The sequence below is a fragment of the Artibeus jamaicensis genome, unplaced genomic scaffold, assembly GCF_021234435.1.
Source record: "Artibeus jamaicensis isolate MK-2021 breed Jamaican fruit bat unplaced genomic scaffold, CSHL_Jam_final contig_497, whole genome shotgun sequence".
Taxonomy (NCBI): Eukaryota; Metazoa; Chordata; class Mammalia; order Chiroptera; family Phyllostomidae; genus Artibeus; species Artibeus jamaicensis.
In genome coordinates, this window is record NW_026521863.1 from 11251974 (window position 1) to 11271593 (window position 19620).

At 46.2% G+C, this 19620-nt stretch overlaps 1 protein-coding gene across 1 annotated transcript in view; it reads right to left on the reverse strand.

The window, feature by feature from the left end:
- The window catches only part of MTHFD1L (methylenetetrahydrofolate dehydrogenase (NADP+ dependent) 1 like), a 173935-nt gene that overhangs the window by 84457 nt on the left and 69858 nt on the right, over nucleotides 1-19620 (reverse strand). The window contains exons 19-20 of the mRNA XM_037156849.2: nucleotides 15764-15832; nucleotides 9506-9617 (exon numbers count right to left, since the gene is read on the reverse strand). Coding sequence (XP_037012744.2) covers nucleotides 9506-9617; nucleotides 15764-15832 — 181 coding nt within the window. The remainder of the gene's footprint in view (nucleotides 1-9505; nucleotides 9618-15763; nucleotides 15833-19620) is intronic.

The following is a 19620-nucleotide window of genomic DNA, read 5'->3' on the forward strand; positions in this document are numbered from 1 at the left end:
ACACACACACACACACACACACAGAAGAAAAACCTGCCTCCTCCCCTCCAATATTTATACTAATTGTTCCTGTTTTAGGATATTGGCGAGGACTCCTGAGTGATGATGAATCAGCACGAACACTTCCCTGCCGTGTTCCTGAACACATCAGCGTAACTCTGCTTCACTAGTCAGTGAGGCTGGTTGTTAGCTTGTGTTTCGCCAGTCCATTTAAATTCTTCTGTTGCAAGAGGTTGCCCTGTACCATTTCATTGAGATGCCTCTTTCACCTCTCTAGTTACTTTACCTGCTTTATTTTGAACTGGATTCCCAAGTACTTTGTCATTCGCACAATTATTTTGAACCTTAGGTATTTTTTTTATTGATATTACTTGTATCAAAGCATTAATGGTTAAAATGACATTCGTGGTTGAGGCTGGTAAGAGGTCGAGACTTTCGGAGAGGAGTCATATTCGGTGAATCCTTCTGTCCCCGAAAGACATCCCATGGAAGGATCTCCTGTTCTTTAGCTGCGACTAGCTCCCTACTAGTCCTTACTCAAAATTCCACTGCGCTTTCTTTGTATGAGAACAGCAATACAATGTTGCAATTATGGAAACACTGCTAAAAGCTTAAAAATAACCTCATCTAACTGCAGTTCTCTAAGCTGCGGTTTATATATTAGGTGAGAGTCATTTGACTCTATCCAGGCTAAAAGTTCTCAGCCAAGCTGGAGTCAGAGAGAAATCATATATTGTAAATTTAAAAGTCGTTGTGCAATGAATATTTTTTAAAAAGTTCTCAAAAAGACTATGCAGCTTACGAACTTTAAGACTCAAATTTAACCTCTGCCTCACATTCTAGAATCATTTTAAGTTAACTTTCATAGCAGTAATCTCCGCAAGACAACGTTTTGACAAGGGTCCTATTTTAACTCCACATTTTATGATGGTAAGCAGAACTACATTATGAGCACTCTATTACTTGGAATATGTATATAAATCATAAGCAGGGATGGGCTAGATACCTCATTGAAAAGAAATTTGCATTTTGTAAATGCAAACAGTCAAGGTCAGGTTAGACATTCCCCTAAAGTTCCAAACATCTTTTATTACTTTATTCAAAAGATTTTTTTTTTAACATCAATGTATGGTTGCCTCTAGTGCATCCCCTGCTGGGAACTGGCCTGCAGGGAACTGGCCGGCAGGGAACTGGCCTGCAACCCAAGCATGTGCCCTGACTGGGAATTGAACCATGATCCTCTGGTTCGCAGACCTGCGCTCAATCCACTGAGCTACAACAGCCAGGGCTTTTTCAAAAGATTTTACTCTTTTTATTTAATTACTCTTTTAATAAATTTACTTAATTACCCCATCAACAAACCATTCGGTGAATATTCTTAACTCACCATAAAAAGCCTAGTGGACATTCAGACACGTTTACCGGGACATAAGGCCTTCAGTAAACTCATGTGTAATCACAGTTTTTTATCCAAGAAAACATTTATTCAATGCCTGTTACTCGCTATGCACAGGGCTCCGGGGTGATGATAGGGACGAGAACAAATGTTTACAAAGCAATAAAGCCCCTTCTAACAGGGACTTAGGTCCAAATTCCTACTCCCCCTGAACAAGCTGACTGCCTCGCACAACCAATGACTTGCGCTAATGAACATTTGCTTTCCCCACCTGTAAAATAGGGGTTATTCCGGTAACTACTTGCTAGGATCATTACCACTCCTACAAACACATGTACAGCACCTGGCAGGCCCTGAAGGAAGGTAAACTCTTGTTACTTCCAGCAAAGACTTGTCCCTGCCAGGACCTGCCCCAGGTGCTTTCCACATGTCATTTCTGTCCAGTTGCCTCACGTGTTAGGCCGTGTTGTTCCCCTGGCTTTACAGATAGGAGACTGGGGTGTGGGGCCGCTGCCAGCTCCCGGAGGCGAGGGGGCGCCTGCTCTCTCTGGGGTGGGGGGGAGCTGCCAGCGTTGGGTGAGTGGGGCCAGGAAGCTGGCGTCCCGCCATGGGCAGGGCCGTCCCACCAAGGCTTACCCTTTGCCACTCACGATTTTCCCCCCAGACACTCCTGGAGTTGAAAAACCCGTTCAGGATTATATGAACCTTGAACCCTTCCCTCAATCTGTTTCACGTAAAAATGCAAAGTATTTCTTCAAGGTATGGGTATGTACTGAATGTTTAAGGAACACATACACGCGTGGACATTGAGAGAAGGTTAACCTTCGTTTTCTGTAGAACTCTGTCAAGAGTTGCTCACTTTTTTAGAAAACCGCATCACCAAAGCCAGTCACCACTTGGTCACCTGAGATGCCAACCACACACGAGTCCTGCTGCACCTGCCTTTGGGGCTGCACCAGGCACTGACATGGGTGCCAGCCCCTGACCACTCAGAATTTCTATCTTCTCGTGGAGCTGCAATGGGTATTTCTCCTAGTGAATACACAGTGAAGTACAAACTGTCATCATAAAATGCTTTTATAGCACGGCTAGCACGTCACATTGTTTTTGACACTGTATATAGAAAGTCGTAGTACCTGAGTCTCACTGTGGCACTTGCTCTAAAAAAGCAAAGGGGTGTGTTATGTTGGGACATGCTGGGCTATGGAAGTTGCTCAGAGTCCCAGAGCTGACAAGGAACAGAGCCAGGATGGGAACCGCGGCTGTACCCAGAACCCAAGCTGATCACACTTATACTTCCAAGGTGAAAATTTTCTCGACTGCTCCCTACCTCTGTGGGGTTCTTTGACTCGGGGAGACGTGGATTAGGCATTTACTCAGAGGCTGGGGACAGACACTGAACAAAAGTGGCCAAGTCCCAGGGCTGAAGCAGATTCCCATCCCAGTGGTGGGACAGACAGGCCACAAACGCACCGCAGCTGGCGAGGCAGAGGATGGGGGTGCTGGCCGAGAGGGGGTGCTCTCTCAGCTGCACGCACACCGAGGCCCCTCTGACAGTGAAGCAGAGATGCGAAGGAAGCAAGGGAGCAAACCACCCATTACGAGAGAGCTTTGAGTCTGAGAACACAGCATGTGCAAAGGCCCTGATGTGGAGGGAGCCCTGACATTCTCCAAACCAGGTGCGAGCAGACTGAGGGAAGGGAAGGCAGGGGGAGGTGAAGCCAGAGGCCGCCGCCGCAGGAAACAGGGAGGCTTCTCTGAGCGCAGCTGCTCGGATACGTGCAAAAAGGTGACCAGGAATGAAAAGTAGGACGTTCCAGAGCAGGGCAGATTTAAACTTTCTTTCTCCCTTTTAAAAACCATTTCTTAATGTTTAAGAACCAATCAGAAGAAGAACATTTCATCACACGTGAAACCTATATAAAACGCAAATGCCAAAGCCCATAAATAAATGTTCTGGAACACAGCCGCCTTCGTTCCTGCCTGTTCGATCCACGCGCCATCTATGCCCTGGCAGTGGAATTTCTGCACGGAGTCCACGCTGGGCCTCCCAGAGCCAAGAATATTTATTATCTCACCCTTTCAGAGAACGTTTGCTGACCCTGCTATAGCACAATGCTGAGAGCAACATTTATTAGCACATAAAATGTTAAGACATATTAAAAATGCTGCAAAAACATGCTGCAGATCTGCGGTCCCCAAATTTATGGGCTCAGGCGTCCTGAGCTCAGAGGCACCGTGGGACGTGTTCAGTTTTGAGGGAACTCAGCCCTGCTTCGCTTCTGGTGGGCAATGTGTGTTCCCCTAGTGGGAGGGGGCTCACCACCCCACCATCATCGGTTGGGTGCCTTTCATTGACGTCATATGTTTGCGAAGCTAAATTTTGGGTGGTTGCTGCAGTCAAAAGTGAGAACTGCTTGAAAGCCAACGTGCAACAGGAAATGAGGTTTGAAGTGTCGACTGATTCTGGGATTGAAAAGTTGTTCGGTGCCCGGCAAGGACACCCATCTCATTAACAAGTTATGGTGGCTGGTTCAGAACGAAATACTATTTTCTCTTGGAGGGTCTCTGCATTCTTTGTTCAGACAGCTGCTCAGTTGCTAGGAGATTTACCCATGAAGTCGTTTGGACCCAACTACTTAATGAATGGAAGTCGTAGGTGTCTCCTTTGGCCCGGGGTACTATGGAAATTCCTGAGATGCTGGTGTTGCGATCGGAGGAAGTCTGAACGTCTGTTGTAGACCTTTCATGGGGGCATGTGCATGTGATAAAACTAGAAAAGCACGCTCAGAAGTGGTACCCCCGCCCCCCAAATCAGGATGGTGACTTCTAGAGAAGCAGAAAGGGAACGAAGGGGAGGGAGGGTCACAGGGACCCGGACCCAGTCTCTAATGTTTTATTAAGAAACATTGAAGCACACAGCACTATGCTGTGATTTTGACAAAGCTGAGTGGAGGGAACATGGGTGTTTATTACATTAATCCGCATGCTTTCCAGAATACTGCATTCTGGAAATATGTACCCAGAACATTTCACCTTTGGGGGCAGGGGTGACACAGACTAGCTGATGGAATAAAAGAGGGCTACACTCTACTACAACAGCTCGGGAAGAGACAGGTGGGGCGGACTCGAGGCCAGCAGAGACAGGATGGGAGAGCGACGCTGGGCACCGAGCTATGGGGGAGAAATCAGGACCCGAAAACAGTAAAAACAACCTTCGCTTGCTCTTCTTTCCTCGACAGAGGGCTGACCAAACACTACTGGTGTCTAGTAGTTTCCTGAAGGTTAGTTCGCCACCTTCAGCCAGGGGCTCCAATAATTCTGCCCTTTCACCTTTGGTTTAATTGCAAACATGATCATTAGAGAATAAAATCGGAAGTATAATAAAGATGCATGGACTGTGGGTCGCGATTGGTGTTTCTAAATAATGTGAACAGGGTGAGGCCTGGGAGAATTAAAGCTTTGAAAGCTGGATGGACAGTCACTTGACATTAGACTTTTTTTTTTTTAAACAGTGGGTGAAATCACAGGAATGCTTGGTTTGGTTCTCTCCTACCAAAATAAAGGAATATTAAAATTTTCATAGCAGTACAAATGGAAACAGAGGACAAGCCAGTAATGGGGTGTAACCAAGTGGCACAGTGTCCCGAAGCCCAAGTAGAAAGATTTAAAGGTGTTGGCCAAAGGACGTGGGGTGGGGGGAGCAGGGAGGAGGCGGCAGAGTGTGACTCCAAGACATAACCTTTCTTAGCAGTGTATCGGGGGAAGATCTTTTAAAGTAGTGAGAAGAAAAGAAAAAGGAACCCAAAGTATTCTACCTCTGTTGGCACACTTTACTATCTATCGGCAGAACATAATTATATTGGCACGATTTTTAACTGTGACTGCTGCAGACAGGTCATCTGAAATGAATTACTTTTTAGTGGGGGGCTGGGAACCAGAGAGAGAGAGTTGAGACAATCACTGCAGGCAGAGGAGCCAGGGATTGTCTGCACAGGTGAGAGGAGCCCCGAGGGCCCATGTCCCACCACTCGGGGCTGAGTGGTGGCAGAGTCTGCGTTTCATTACCTAAGCTCCAGCTGCATCTTCTGTAAAGGGGGTGGGATAATGAGAGCCATCCCGCAGAACTGCTTAAGGATTAAGTGACCAAGTCTGGGACATCTTCAGCATCAGGTTCAAGCTCAGAGAATGGGAGCATTAATAATGAAAATATTAACATGGCTTTGTTTCCCAACCCCACTGAATTTGTCTTGGAATGGCTATGGCTACCCATTCTGATCTCTGAATCTTAATCCTCAAATGCACAAAGCCAAGACCGCTGAATGATTTAAATGGGGGAATGATCTAATCTTTCTTTTCTGCTGTCTTGTCTGTTTACATACCCAGGCAGCGGCAGGGGGATCCAGCCTGGGTTTGTGTAATTGTCCAGATAGCAAGGAGAAGACTCATTCAATTAGGTAACTTCCTGACGTGCACTTAGGATCAGAGTGTATGATGTCACACGTGCCTGGAAAATTGAAAGGCACCGGGTCTTCCCATGGATCGCCGCAAAGAGTGAGGTTGAACAGCACACCCGTTACGCTTGAGACGCAGACCCCGGTCCTTTATTTTTTTTAAGTTGTAAACACCTTTGGAGAACTGAATGAGAACTGTGGAGCTTTTCTGTGGTATGCATATATTATTAAAAATTTATGATTATATTTAAATGAATTTTAATGTTTTAAAATTTATAATTTTATCATTATAAAATTCTATTTTTCATATAATTAGGCATGTAATTATGGGAGGGGGTGGCTGGTGATCATCGGTTAAGAAACCCCTGGCTATAAAAGTGTAGGCTGCATTCCAAGGTATTCATTCAAAACTGGGATCGAAATCAAATTAAGGGAACAGAAAGTAAAACTTGAAAACTACGGTTCATGTGTAGGTTTGAAATCTCTACAAATAGTTTAAATATGAGATCAGTTTTAAAAGCATAGGAACTCGCTGTTATTCTTTTCTTCCTTTCTTCTTTTTTTCCTTAAGAAGAACACATCATTGGGGCTGGATGCCAAAGCAATGTTTTGCCTCAACCGCGTTCACTGTGGCCGAGTGGATTCCCCTGAGGCCCGTGAACTAGAGCAGAAACAGGACTCACAGTGACCATGGCACTTTCCCCAGATCCTCATGATGTGTTTGCTCTAGTCCGACAAATTTCTGCAATTAATTAAATAAACTTTACTCTGTTTCGGGTCTAAGTGGAGTATTGAGTCCATTATGGCAAAGGAATTACTGCAGAGTAGACAAAATAATTCCTTATGTGTGTTGGGATGGAACAAAAAGCTAGATTAAGCCAAGAGTATGAAGAAAGGTCCATCTAAGAGATGCCCATCACGTCTCAAGGTTCTTAGTTAATCAGTATGACTCTCCATCTCCTAAGTGCACTGGACTTGCCAGTTTGAGATTCTGCTGACAGGCCTGTCTTCCGCCCCCCATCACAGGTCCGTGTGGGCGGGAAATGTGCTCCCCGCCTCCTCCCGCAGATTACTCCACATACAGCAGAAGCTCCGTAAGTATGTCCTGAGACAAATTACTTCCTTTTCAAATCTGTTGCCCATTTTTTATTGGACTGTTTTTTTCCCTTATCAATCTGTAGCCCTTGGTGAATGCTGTTCATTTGTCTATTACCTTTGTAAATGTCACTTGCTTTTTAACCTTATATTTTTTTATCATACAGTACATAATTTATTTTTTTAAATGTAACCCAAATTATCAACCTTTCTCTTTTGGGTTTGAGCTTTTTATATGTTAAGACAGAGAGTCTCCTGTAAATAATGACTAAGGACATGGATTCCTCCTCAGGATTCAGATACACACACGCCACTGCATTTCACTTCTGCAGAAGGATGTTAAATGGGGCCAAAGGGTGAGGCCGGACCCAGCAGCCCTGGCAAAGAGACTATTTGAAAAGAACTCATGCATCCCTTGGCCCAACAGCCACCTGGAGGTTTCAAAGGGTTGACAAGGTTAGAAGCCTTCCTTTCTTCAAAGGAAATGGTCAACATGAAGAGTCAGTCCCATTTCTCACCTCCCAGTGGGAAGGATGAAACTTCTCCCTGCTTCCTGGGCTCAAGAGGCTTTAGGAGAGTGACTCAATGGTGTCTCTGCCTCAGGGGACAGCGTGGGAGGCTGGGGCACAGAGAGGAGTCTGCTGGCTGAGACAGCCCACGGCGGAATAGAGGGTTGTGCAAGAGACTCAGCTGCGTGCACAGAAAGCCGGTCAGAGGTCAAAGGTATGTGGTACCTGCAGACCAGGTGGGGCAGCGGCACTATATAAAAGGAACACTGCCCAGTGGGCCTCTTCTGAGAGTGAGGGGCCTCCGCTGCCAGTGGGTGGCTGGTCTGAGACCACCCAGAGAGCTGGTATGTTCTGCAGACGTCATCAGCATCCACCTTTGAAGATGCTTTGCCATGGTACCGTGTATTGCATAAGTATGCACTGACACAGTAAGAACAGAGTACTTACTATGTACAGAGTACAGAGGTACAGGGTACAGAGGCAGAGAACTCGCCAGCACAGGATAGTGTGCTTTTTTCCTAGAAGCTCTTTTATTTGTGGACCGAATACATTAGAACAACCCCTTCCGAAAAGCACCCAGCTTTTCAGTGCCCATCTCTACCCCGCCTCCTTGTGCATTAGTGCCACAATTATGCCCTGATCAACTGAGCGAATCCATTATGCAGCGTCTAGCCACTCTCCTCGTGGCCTCGGCACTGCAGACGCCAAGCCCTGGGAGCTGTGTAGCAGGCCTTTGAAGAATGAGCTGTGTAAATCCTCCTTTGCTGCTGACTGTGTCTGAGAGGAACTCCTGAGCAGCCTCGCAGCCCTGAATGGACTTGATAAAAGTGCCCAGCTAAGTTCTTCTGTCTGGCAGAGTCTTTCTAATAACTCACTTTGGAGTCTGACACAAGGCTGAGGACTGGTGTGAAAGACATGAGTGGTAAATGGACATTACCAGTCGGCCGGTGAAAATCTGTCAGTGTAACCCCTCAATGTCGAGATAAGGGGTCACCGCATGGATCCTTGCTTGTCTGTCTTTTGTTCTGTCACGGCCTTACTATCACAGGGGTGGGGGGCGGGGCGACCCTGGCACTGACTGCGCAAACTCTGCGGTGGCTGCCCCCCCCTTTCTGGCTGGAATATCCAACAAAAGCCAGAGAAACAGGTACCACAAGGGAGAGCTTGACAGCAGCAAACGCTGGAAGTCCTGCCAGTGAAAAGTTCCACGTGGACTGGCTGGGACTCTTGCCTCTATCAGGCCACCAGACATGTACTTGGATTTGAGGGAGAGTCAACTGGTTTCATTTCAAGTTATTAGTAGTACTGCCACTGCTAATAATGGCTAACACTGAATGGGCACTGTCTCCTGGCAGGTTACAAACAGCACCAGACAGGGCACTCCCAGAGGGCAGGGGCCAGGTCTACTCTGCATCCCTGGCTCTAAGTATCACGCCTTGCATACGGTAGGTCCTCAATATCTGCTGAATGAATCATCTCATTTAGTTTTCACAATAACTCCATAAGGTTGGATACAATATTGCCATCACCATTGTACAGATGAGAAAACTGAGGCTCAGGGGTCACTAAAATGTGTCCAAGGTCTCTCAGCCAGCGAGTATCAGAGCTTACAGGCAAACCCACATGCACAAGACATCTGAATCTACGGTTCCATCAAAATATCATTTCACCAGCAGAGCCCAGACCACTGGGCTTTTCCAATACTATGACCACCTGTGAAGGGTGGATCCAAAAGAACGCATGTTGCCCTGACTGGTGGGGGTCAGTGGATTGAGTGCCGGCCTGTGAACCAAACAGTCGCAAGTTCGATTCCCTGTCAGGGTAACATGCCTAGGTTGTGGGCCAGGTCCCCAGGAGGGGGTGTACGAGAGAAAACCACACATTGATGTTTCTCTCCCTCCCTTCCCCTCTGAAAATAAATAAGTAAAATCTTAAAAAAAAATAAAATAAAGAATGATGTCAAACCTGTGTAGATATTACTCTATTCCAGCCATTATCTTTTAGATTTTTTCAATATTCTGCAACAACTACATCGAGAAGAAATGACTTACCTACAAATCCTTCTTCGCCCACCAGTTTCAGGGCAATTTTATCGGCCAACACGGAAGAGTTGCCATGGGCGATGTTGGCAAAGGGGCCAGCGTGTACGAACACAGGCGTCCCCTGTGGAGGGAGAACAAAAAAATTAGAACCCCCAAAGACAAGTGGAGCTCAGTTAGGGGCAAACGAGGTGGGCCAGACTGCTGGGTATTCACAAGACTCACCTGAGCCATCCCGCTTTTATTAATGCTGCAAACTTAATGTACGGATTCTCTTGAAGAAAGTTACAACACCCTCTTTCAAAGGCCCATGTTCCTTATGTATCCTAGACCAGTGTTATTCTACATTTATTGCTAAACCAAGGAGAAAAAGCACTAAGAATCAGCTGTTTCCCGTGGGAATTTTGACAGGCCACCGTGTTCGCTGCCTCACCGACCACGGTATAAATCCCTGACTGTAGTTCACGTTACTTCACATTGTATTTTTAACAAATGGAATTAGACACTGACGGTCTCAGAGGGTTATTTATTTATTTTTCTCATTAATAAATTAGTTCAAGAAAAATTTAAACTAAGCGTAAAAATCAATTCAGTTCACAGCAGACCAACTACATAGAGATATTGTATTTGCAATAATAAGTAAGCATAAAGTTTTAATATTCACAGTAATAAGCTCACTATTTTGATTTTTAAAAATTTTGTTTTAAGTATTTCTCATTGCTTGTCTTCACATGTTAAGATTCTGATAGCCATTACATTTTAATTCTTTGAATAGAACTCTGTCTATACATTTATTTTTAATGTTACGTCTATACTTTCCCTTTCTCAATGAGAACAGACTGCAGCCCTGTCTAAAAGAACTTACCCACATGCATGAAAGTGTTCAGGTTTTATTTAGAGCCCAGCCAAGGCCCCGGGGTCTGTGTACACGAAGCCTCAGCCCCACCTGTGAAAACACAGGCTGCCCTTCACTGACACGGGGTGGGGGGGGACAGGGGTAACGTGCGGGAGGTGGGGGCTGCAAGCCATGGACGATTCCCACAGACCCCGATGGGCTGCGGGCTGAACACGCTTCAAAGCTGAGAAAGCAGAACAAAAGCAGGAAGTAAAAGGAAAATCATCTCTCAGAACGAAAAAGACAGAGTTTATCAAAGCCACTCTGTGTGTTCTCTACTGACTTTTCCTCCCCAAGTCCTCGGGAGGGGCGGTAACAGGGTCCTGAGAAGGTCACATAAATGTATGTGGAAATAAAACTGGGACTATGAAATCCAAACACGTATGTTTATGGATATGTATACCTGTATGTTTAGTGTCTGGGTCCACCTGTCTACGTATGTCTGATTTCTCACTTAAAAAAATATATTTTATTTATTTATTTTTAGAGAGAGGGGATGAGAAGGAGAAAGAGTAGAAGAGAAACACCAATGTGTGGTTGCCTCTCATGTATCACCTACTGGGGACCTGGCCTGCAACCCAGGCATGTGCTCTGACTGGGAATCAAACCAGCGACCCTTTGTTCCACAGGCCTGTGCTCAATCCACTGAGCTACACCAGCCAGGGCTGATTTCTTACTTCTATTCAGATAAACCTTTCAAATACTCTCAAGAAAACATTTAAAAGACAAAGTCTGTACCACCTAAGCTTACCAGTCCCAGCACGAGGTCGCCCGAGTAAGCTCGCAAAGGTGGGAAACGTTTAAGTGAGGACAAGGTCACAGGCTCTGTCCCTGGGCAGGCAGCTGCCTCCACTCCTCTACACACTGCAACCTTGACCGTGGCCATCTGTCTGAAAAGCAGCGGGCACTGGTCTCCAGGGTGGACAGGTGACAGGGTGTGGCTGGATCAGCATAAACACATTGCTATTCCTGATATAACCACTCTAAGGACTGGGTCAGCAGCATTTTAATTTTCATCTAAAATTAAAGGCCACAGGGTGTGTTAATCACTAAGGCAGTATTAGAGCCCTGGTTTTGGAACTCCCAGTACAGAGTCGGAATGTAAAAATGTGTACGGATCTTTGTAGACATTCAGACACATACCCTCACACAACTGGGGTCTGTAGCGATGACACAGTGCGAAGTTAAATGCTTTGTCTAAAAAATCCCATGACTAATTCAAAGATATAAAGCTATCTTCTGAGTTTAGTATTTTACTTTATATGCAGAACACTTAGGAAAGTAATGCAAGAACTATCTTGGTTTCTCACGATGACAAACCTATAGATATTCTCCATGATGGACAAACATTTCATAAGATTAACATCACCTATTTGCTTCTCAAAGGCCTAAAAGAGCTTTGTCCAAAAAGAACTTTCTGCAGCGCTGAGAACATTCTCTGTGTGCACCATCCGATACAGTAGCCACTGTCCACATGAGGCTACTGAAAATGTAGCTAGTATGAATGTAGGCCTAAATTGCACATTATTTAATTTAAACTAATTTGTTCTGAAGTAACCAAGTGTGACTAGTGGCTACCCTACAGGACAGCAAAACCAGCACATGAGTATTTCCTAACCCATGGTATAATGTTAGGAATATTTCTTTCTTTTTTTAAAAAGATTTTACTTATTTTTAGGGAGAGGGGAAGGAAGGGAGAAAGAGAGGGAGAGATATCAATGTGAGAGAGTAACATCGATCGGTTGCCTCTAACATGCGCCTGACTGGGGACTGAACCGGTAACCCACCCGCATGTGCTGACCGGGAATCTAACTGGCGTCACTTTGCTTTGGGGGACGACACACAACCAACCGAGCCACACAGGTCAGCGTTCTCTCTCTTCTTAAGTCTTCCACAGGGAAATGCGCAACCTGGCTGTACATGAGAATCCCCGGGACCCAGGCATCACGCCCCATTCATTCTAGCCCACTTGCTCTGGGATGGAACCTGGCACTGCACCTTTGAGTCTTTCTAGGTGACAGGAGTGTGCGTCCAGGGTTGAGAAGTCCTGGTGAGAAGAACTTGCAGCACAGTGACCCGTGATGACCTCCTGTGGACCTAACAGTCAAGTGACTTCAAATGACAGTGCGAAAGCAGAGTCTGTACACTCGTCGCTGATTTTTAGATTGTTTACTAATGTAGATTCCTAGTGCCATGGATGAGCCAGGTTCATCTACAGTGAAAGTGCAGGGGCCCAGCTGGCAGAGTTCACGCACAGTTATGCTAACTGGATGCTGTGCTTGTTTTGTAAACAATGCCCATTGTCTGTTCGAGAACGGAAAACAGGTGCATATGAGCTCATGAGAACGGCTTGGGAGAGCCCAGCCCGCCAGTCCCTTCACTAAAGGGATTTGGCTTTTCGAATGGAATATATGTTGAAAGTGCAAGTACTTTTTTAAATATCATGTCTCTTTACATATATCTTTCCCATTCATTCTGTTACTAATTTAACAAGTATGTAGTCTTAAGAGCCATGTTTGTGAAAATGTTAAGTAGTCACTTAATTATTCCACGAGTGTTTACTGAGCACCTGATCATGTGAGGCACTTTCAGGAGCTCAGGGTACGAGGCGACTGGATGGAAAGGGTCTTGCCCTCATCCGGGTGGGAGGAGAAATTCAGTGAGCAGACCAGGCCCCGGGAGCTCTCGGAAAACATCCGTGTCATCCATACAGGGAATGACCAGACTGTGACGGGGCAGAGTCACAGTCCCTGTCTGTGACTGAGGCTGCACTGGACCAAGTGGCTCACAGACCTCTCTGGGGGGCTGACACTGAAATGACATGAGACCTGAGAGAAGGGAAGGAGCCATGAAGAGCAGGAGGAGCATCTGGGCTGGCGGTGTCTGCGTGGAGCCGGCCTGGGCTGGGAGGGAGAGGGAATGAGGGAAGAGACGGGGATAGGTGAGGGTGGGGGCCAGATCCTTCGGGAGGCCAGGAGTGATCATGGGCAGCGCCCAGGAACTCTAAGCAGGAGGGCTGCAGGAACTGGATTAGGCTTCAGAGCTGTTGAGTGGGGAAAGGTGTAGAAAGAAAGCATGGAAAAAGCGAGGCCAGTTGGGAGGCTGCGGTAGTGGGGTAGGTGGGCACGCGGGTGGTGGAGGCAGGCTGGGGAGGGGACAGGGGCCTCCAGGATGACCTCTAAGTTTTTGGCTTGGAACACTCACTAACTGGGTTTGGAGGAAGGAGCAAGTTGGGAGGAAGGAGGAGGAGGTTGGGGATCAAAGATCTTACTTAATAAGTTCGAAATGCCTTTTACCCACCCAAGTGGCTCTTGGTAACTCTACCTACAAGTGTGAAATTCTGAGGTTGGGAAAGTCAGAACCAGAGCTCGGGGGTCACCACATGGCTGATAGTGGGGGAGAGCACAGCTGGAGAAGCGAGGTCTCCGGCCCTCCAACATTTAGGGGCTGAGCCAAGAAACCAGTGAAGAAGCCAGAGATGGAGGAAAGGCCACCAAGCAGGTCCCGGAGACTGAGATGTCACAGAATCTGGAAGAAGTGACCCAGAAGGAAGGACCATCAGCTGGATCAGACCCCATTGAGGTCACGTAGGCAAGGACAGAGAAACAAAGATCTAGTCACAGAGAGTGACAGATGACCCTGGTAGGAGTGGACCCTGAGGTCAGGCTGTAGTTACTGAGGAGAGAGGGGAGGTGAGAATGTGTGGACCCCAGTTAGAGACAATGACATCCGACTGGGAGGGGAGCAGAGACATGTGGCCAGAGCTGGATGGGGCCCCGGGGCCCCAGGAGGGTTTGGAAGTGTTTGTTTCAAGATAGCTCACGTCAGAGCCTGTTTGCCCTGATGGCCAGATCAGGAGAGGAAGTTCAGCTGCAGGAGTGACAGGCCTCAGTAGTACTTCAGCCCTGCCCTCCCCGGCTCAGGGGATGGCCTCCTGTCACACCTGCAGGGGACCTTCTAGTCCTCTCTGGTCCACACTTCCATCGTATTGTCTTGTACCAAGATTCTTGCTCACTGCCAGTGCCTTCTAATTGCAAACACGTCCCTGCTGAAGGCCTTTGCACTAACGTTACTCTTCCCCCAGATACATGCTTGGTTTCTTCCCGTCTCGGTTCAGATGTCACTCTCTGTCCCCTCATTCCCTCTTATTTTCCTTCTCCAATCCTTGCCACCAGTTGACAGGCTACGTGTTGACTTCCTTCTCTACTGTCTGGCTCCCCCTTGACAGTGCCGGCTCCCAGAGGGCAGGGGCGCTGGTGCTCACTGCCCTGCCCAAGCACCTGCAAGGCCTGTTATGTGTTCGGAAAACACTGAGTCTCTGTAATGACCTCGATAGGTCAGGGAGTCACTGTGACTCTCACCACGTAACATGGGAGAAAAGGCAGAAGGAGATTATTAAAGCACTGAACAGTTAGTAAATGGAAGAGTGAAGGCTCAAGCTCAGCTTTGTATCAGCTGAATAAATGAATCATTGGATGGATATTCCATTTGTGTTTCTGCTATGTATTCCCCTAACGTGCTTGCCCTCTGCCCTTCTCCTTGTCCCATTACGGCTCGAGGACTAACAGACCCCTGCACCACTGATGGTGTACGCATTTCCTCCCAACTCCACTGTTCAGCGGTGTCAGGAAGGGAGCCAGAAACTGGTCACGGTGGGAACATTTACACCACAGAAATTGGCAAGTGCTACAAGTCAGGGATTTTCACCCAGGGAGCTGACTGTTAAAACACTTACTGGTCCATCAGTGCCTCTCCTGACCCCACTCCCTCCTTCCCACTCGTCTCTGTCAACTTGACCCAGATACCGCACCCCCCAGGTCTGCAGCTGGGCTCTCATTAGCTAGGAGGGGGGAAGTAGACAATTAATATGTCAAACGAGCAAGATGAGTGACTAAAAACCTGGATGAAAAAAAGAGGTAGTTTGTTTGATAAGGAAACTTAAGTTCAAGGAAGACAAGACACATATTTTTATAAAAGCAGGGCATAGCATACTCTCTTAGAAAACACTTCTCAGCATTTACTATGTGTTGTGTGGGAAAAACAAAAATAAGAACACTCAAAACCTAATTATTATGAGACACTAAGTAAAGAAAAGGCAAGAGAAAATACGTAAATGTGGCCACACCGCTTACTGGGATATCAGACAAACCTTGAATTCTAAGTTCCTGCTCTGGTCAATTTGGACTTCATTAGCCAAGATACAAATTATATTAAAGAACTGTAAACACACTTTTAGCTTTTTCTGGAAGGCCAAAGAATTACTCCGATGTTCCCAGTGGGCTCACATTGGCCAGACATGTCCACGTTGCAGGGGGACGTACAGGCAATGCAATGAATGCAAACTGTCAACAATTTCTATTAAAAAAATCACTTACTTCCAGGGTCTGCATCAGATTTGGTTTTATTGCATCTTTCATCAAAACTGTCAAAGCACCTGTCACCCCCTAAAGGAGAGAAAAAAGAAACCCACATCAATTACTAGCAACATTTTTAAAGAACTGTAATAAATAATCCTAAAATTTATATGGAACCACAAAGGCCTGAGTAAAAAAAAAAAAAAAAAACAAAGCTGGCGGTTTTGTGCTCCCTGATTTCAAACTATACTACTAAGCTATGGTAATCAAAACAGCATGGTACTGGCACAAAAACAGACACAAAGAACAGAGCCTAGACATAAACACACGCTTATATGGTCAATTATTACATGAAAAAGGAGGCAAGAACATACAATGGAGTAAAGACGGTCCATTCAATAAAAGGGAAAATTGGACAGATCCATGGAAAAAATGAAACCAGACCACTTTCTTACACCATATGAAAAATAACTCAAAATGGATTAAAGACTTAAATGTAAAGCCTGAAATTATAAAGCTCCTAGAAGAACAAATAAGCAGTAAATTCTATGACATAACTCTTAAAATATTTTTTTTGGATGTTTCCTCAGGCAAGGGCAACAACAACAAAAAATGGTACTACATCCAAAAAAAAAAGCTTCTGGTAGAAACCATCAACAAAACAAAAAGGCAATCTGCTGAACGAGAGAAGATATATTTGCAAATGATATATTCAAAATATGTAAAAAAGCCACACAGCTCGACATCAAAAAATAATCCAATTAGGACTTCCGCCAAGATGGAGGTTTAGGTGGATGTGCCGTGCCTCCTCACACAACCAAGTTTAGGGACAACTAAATATTAGCATCAGAAAACACAACCAGAACACGGAAAACTGAACTTTTCGGAAGTCCGCTAACAACAAATTCTTCAGGCCGACCGGTAAGGGGCGAAACCGGCGTCGGGTGAGGAGTTACAAAGGAGGGCTCGGTCGGACCGGGAGCGGAATCCAGACGCGCGAATCCAGTCGCACGGGTTCCAAACCCAGGATTGGACCTAGTGAGCGACCGAGCAACCCACCGGGTGAGCGACTGCAGAGGAGACAGTGGGGAGGCGGTGCAGCGTGTTGACTGTGGTTGCCTAATTGCGCGCGAGTGAGGGAGTGAGCGGTTGGACCGGCGGCGGCGGCGGCGATAGACAGCAGCTGCAGCGGCAATAGAGGGCGCCGCCATTTCCCCGCTCTGACCACGCCCCCACATACAGCGTCACAACCCAGCGACCTGGGACTCCAAGGCGCCGCTTCTCCCACTTAAAGGGCCAGAACAGACCAAAAATGTCGCAGGGAGAAATCAAAGCCCCAGAGATAAATCTAAGTGACGAAGAAATAGCAAAACTCTCAGACGCACAGTTTAAAACACTGGTCATCAGCTTCCTCACAGATCTGGTGGATTATAGCCACAAATTAGAGAAACATATGAAGGCTAAATTAAGGGAAATGAATGGAATTCCACAGGAAACCCATAGAGATGAAAAGGAAAATGGGACTCAAATCAATGGAGTGGACCAGAAGAAACCAAATAAGGGCCAAACAGAAAAGAGTCAAGGAGCAAGAATTCAAAGAAATGAGGAGAGTCTTAGGAACCTCCAGGACATCTTTAAACGCTCCAATATCCAAATTATAGGGGTACCAGAAGGGGGAAAGACACAACCACCAGTGGAAAAACTATTTGAACAAATAATAAAAGAAAATTTCCCCAATCTGGCAAAGGAAATAGACTTCCAAGAAATCCAAGAAGCCTAGAGAGTACAAAAAAAGTTGGACTCAAGAAGAAACACACCAAGGCACATCATAATTACATTAGCCAAAATTAAAATGAAGGAGAGAATCCTGGAAGCAGCAAGAGCTAAGGGGACAATCACCTACAAAGGAGTCCCCATCAGGCTGTCAGCAGATTTCTCAAAAGAGACCTTACAGGCAAGAAGGGTCTGGAAAGAAATATTCCAAGTCATGAAATCTAAAGACCTACAACCAAGATTGCTCTACCCAGCAAAACTTTCATTTAGAACGGAAGGACAGATAAGGTGCTTCTCAGATAAGACCAGATTCAAGGAGTTCATCATCACCAAGCCCTTATTATATGAAATGTTAAAGGGACTTATCGAAGAAAAAGAAGTTAAAGAAACATGAACAGTGAAAGGACAACAAACTCACAGTTATTAACAACCACACCTAAAACGAAAGCAAACTAAAAGGACAGCTAGATCAGGAGAGGAAACATAGAAATGAAGATCTCAAGGAGGTTTAGCAACAGGGGAGTGGGAGGAGGAGATGGGGGGAGAAGGTACAGAAAACAAGTAGCATAGACAGTAGATAGAAAATAGATGGGGGGGGCAAGAATAGTATGGGAAATATAGAACCTAAAGGACTTGAGACACATGGACATAAACTAAAGGGGGGTAATGGAGGGGTTGGGGGGGCAGGGTGGAGGGGAATGAAGGGGGGAATAGAACAACTGTAACAGCATAATCAATTCAAAAAAATAAATAAATTAAAAAAAATAATCCAATTAAAAAATGAGCAGAGGGAACTTCCGCCAAGATGGAGGCATAGGTGGATAAGCCGTGCCTTCTCACACAACCAAGTTTAGAGACAACTAAATATTAGCAACAGAAAACACAGCCAGAACACAGAAAATTGAACTTTCCAGAAGTCTGTTAACAACAAATTCTTCAGCCTGACCAGTAAGGGGAGAAACCAGCAGCTGCTGGAGTGGGGTTGCACAGGAAAACTCGGTCAGATGGACTCAGGCGCACGGAATCCAGGCGCAGGGTTGGACCTAGTGAGCGACCTAGTGAGTGACCGCGGGGGAAACAGCGAGGGAGCAGGACTTCGGGTTGACTGTGGTCATGCATTGGTGCGCGGATAGACAAGCGAGGGAGTGGGCAATTGGACCGGGACCCAGCCGTCCCTGCGGCAAACTGCAGGGAAGGTGCCGCCATTTCCCTGCTCTGACCCCACCTCCACATACAGCGTCATAACCCAGCGACTCTGAGTGGCCCCGCCCAGGTGAACCACCTAAGGCTTTGCTCCTCACCCAGCTGTGAGAAACAGCAGAGGGGGTCGCCATTTCCCCGCTCTGACCACGCCCCCACATACAGCGTCACAACCCAGCGACCTGGGAGTACAAGGCGCCGCTCCTCACACTTAAAGGGCGCGAACAGACCAAAAATGGCGCAAGAAGAGCTCAAAGCCCCAGAGCCTATAAATCTAACCGATGAAGAAATAGCAAAACTCTCAGATGCACAGTTTAAAACACTGGTGATCAGGATCCTCACAGAACTGGTTGATTATAGCCACAAATTAGAGAAACATATGAAGGCGAAACTAATTGAAATGAATGGAATTGCACAGGACACCAATAGCGATGAAAAGGAAACTGGGACTCAAATCAATGGAGTGGACCAGAAGAAAGCAAATAATGGCCAAACAGAAAAGAGTCAAGAAGCAAGAATTCAAAGAAATGAGGAGAGTCTTAGGAACCTCCAGGACATCTTTAAACGCTCCAACATCCGAATTATAGGGGTACCAGAAGGGGGAAAGGCACAGCCACCAGTGGAAAACTTACTTGAACAAATAATAAAGGAGAATTTCCCCAATCTGGCAAAGGAAATAGACTTCCGGGAAATCCAGGAAGCTCAGAGAGTCCCAAAGAAGTTGGACCCAAGAAGAAACACACCAAGGCACATCATCATTACATTAGTCAAGATTAAAATGAAGGAGAGAATCCTAGAAGCAGCAAGAGCTAAGGGGACAGTCACCTACAAAGGAGTCCCCATCAGACTGTCAGCAGATTTCTCAAAAGAGACCTTACAGGCAAGAAGGGGCTGGAAAGAGGTAT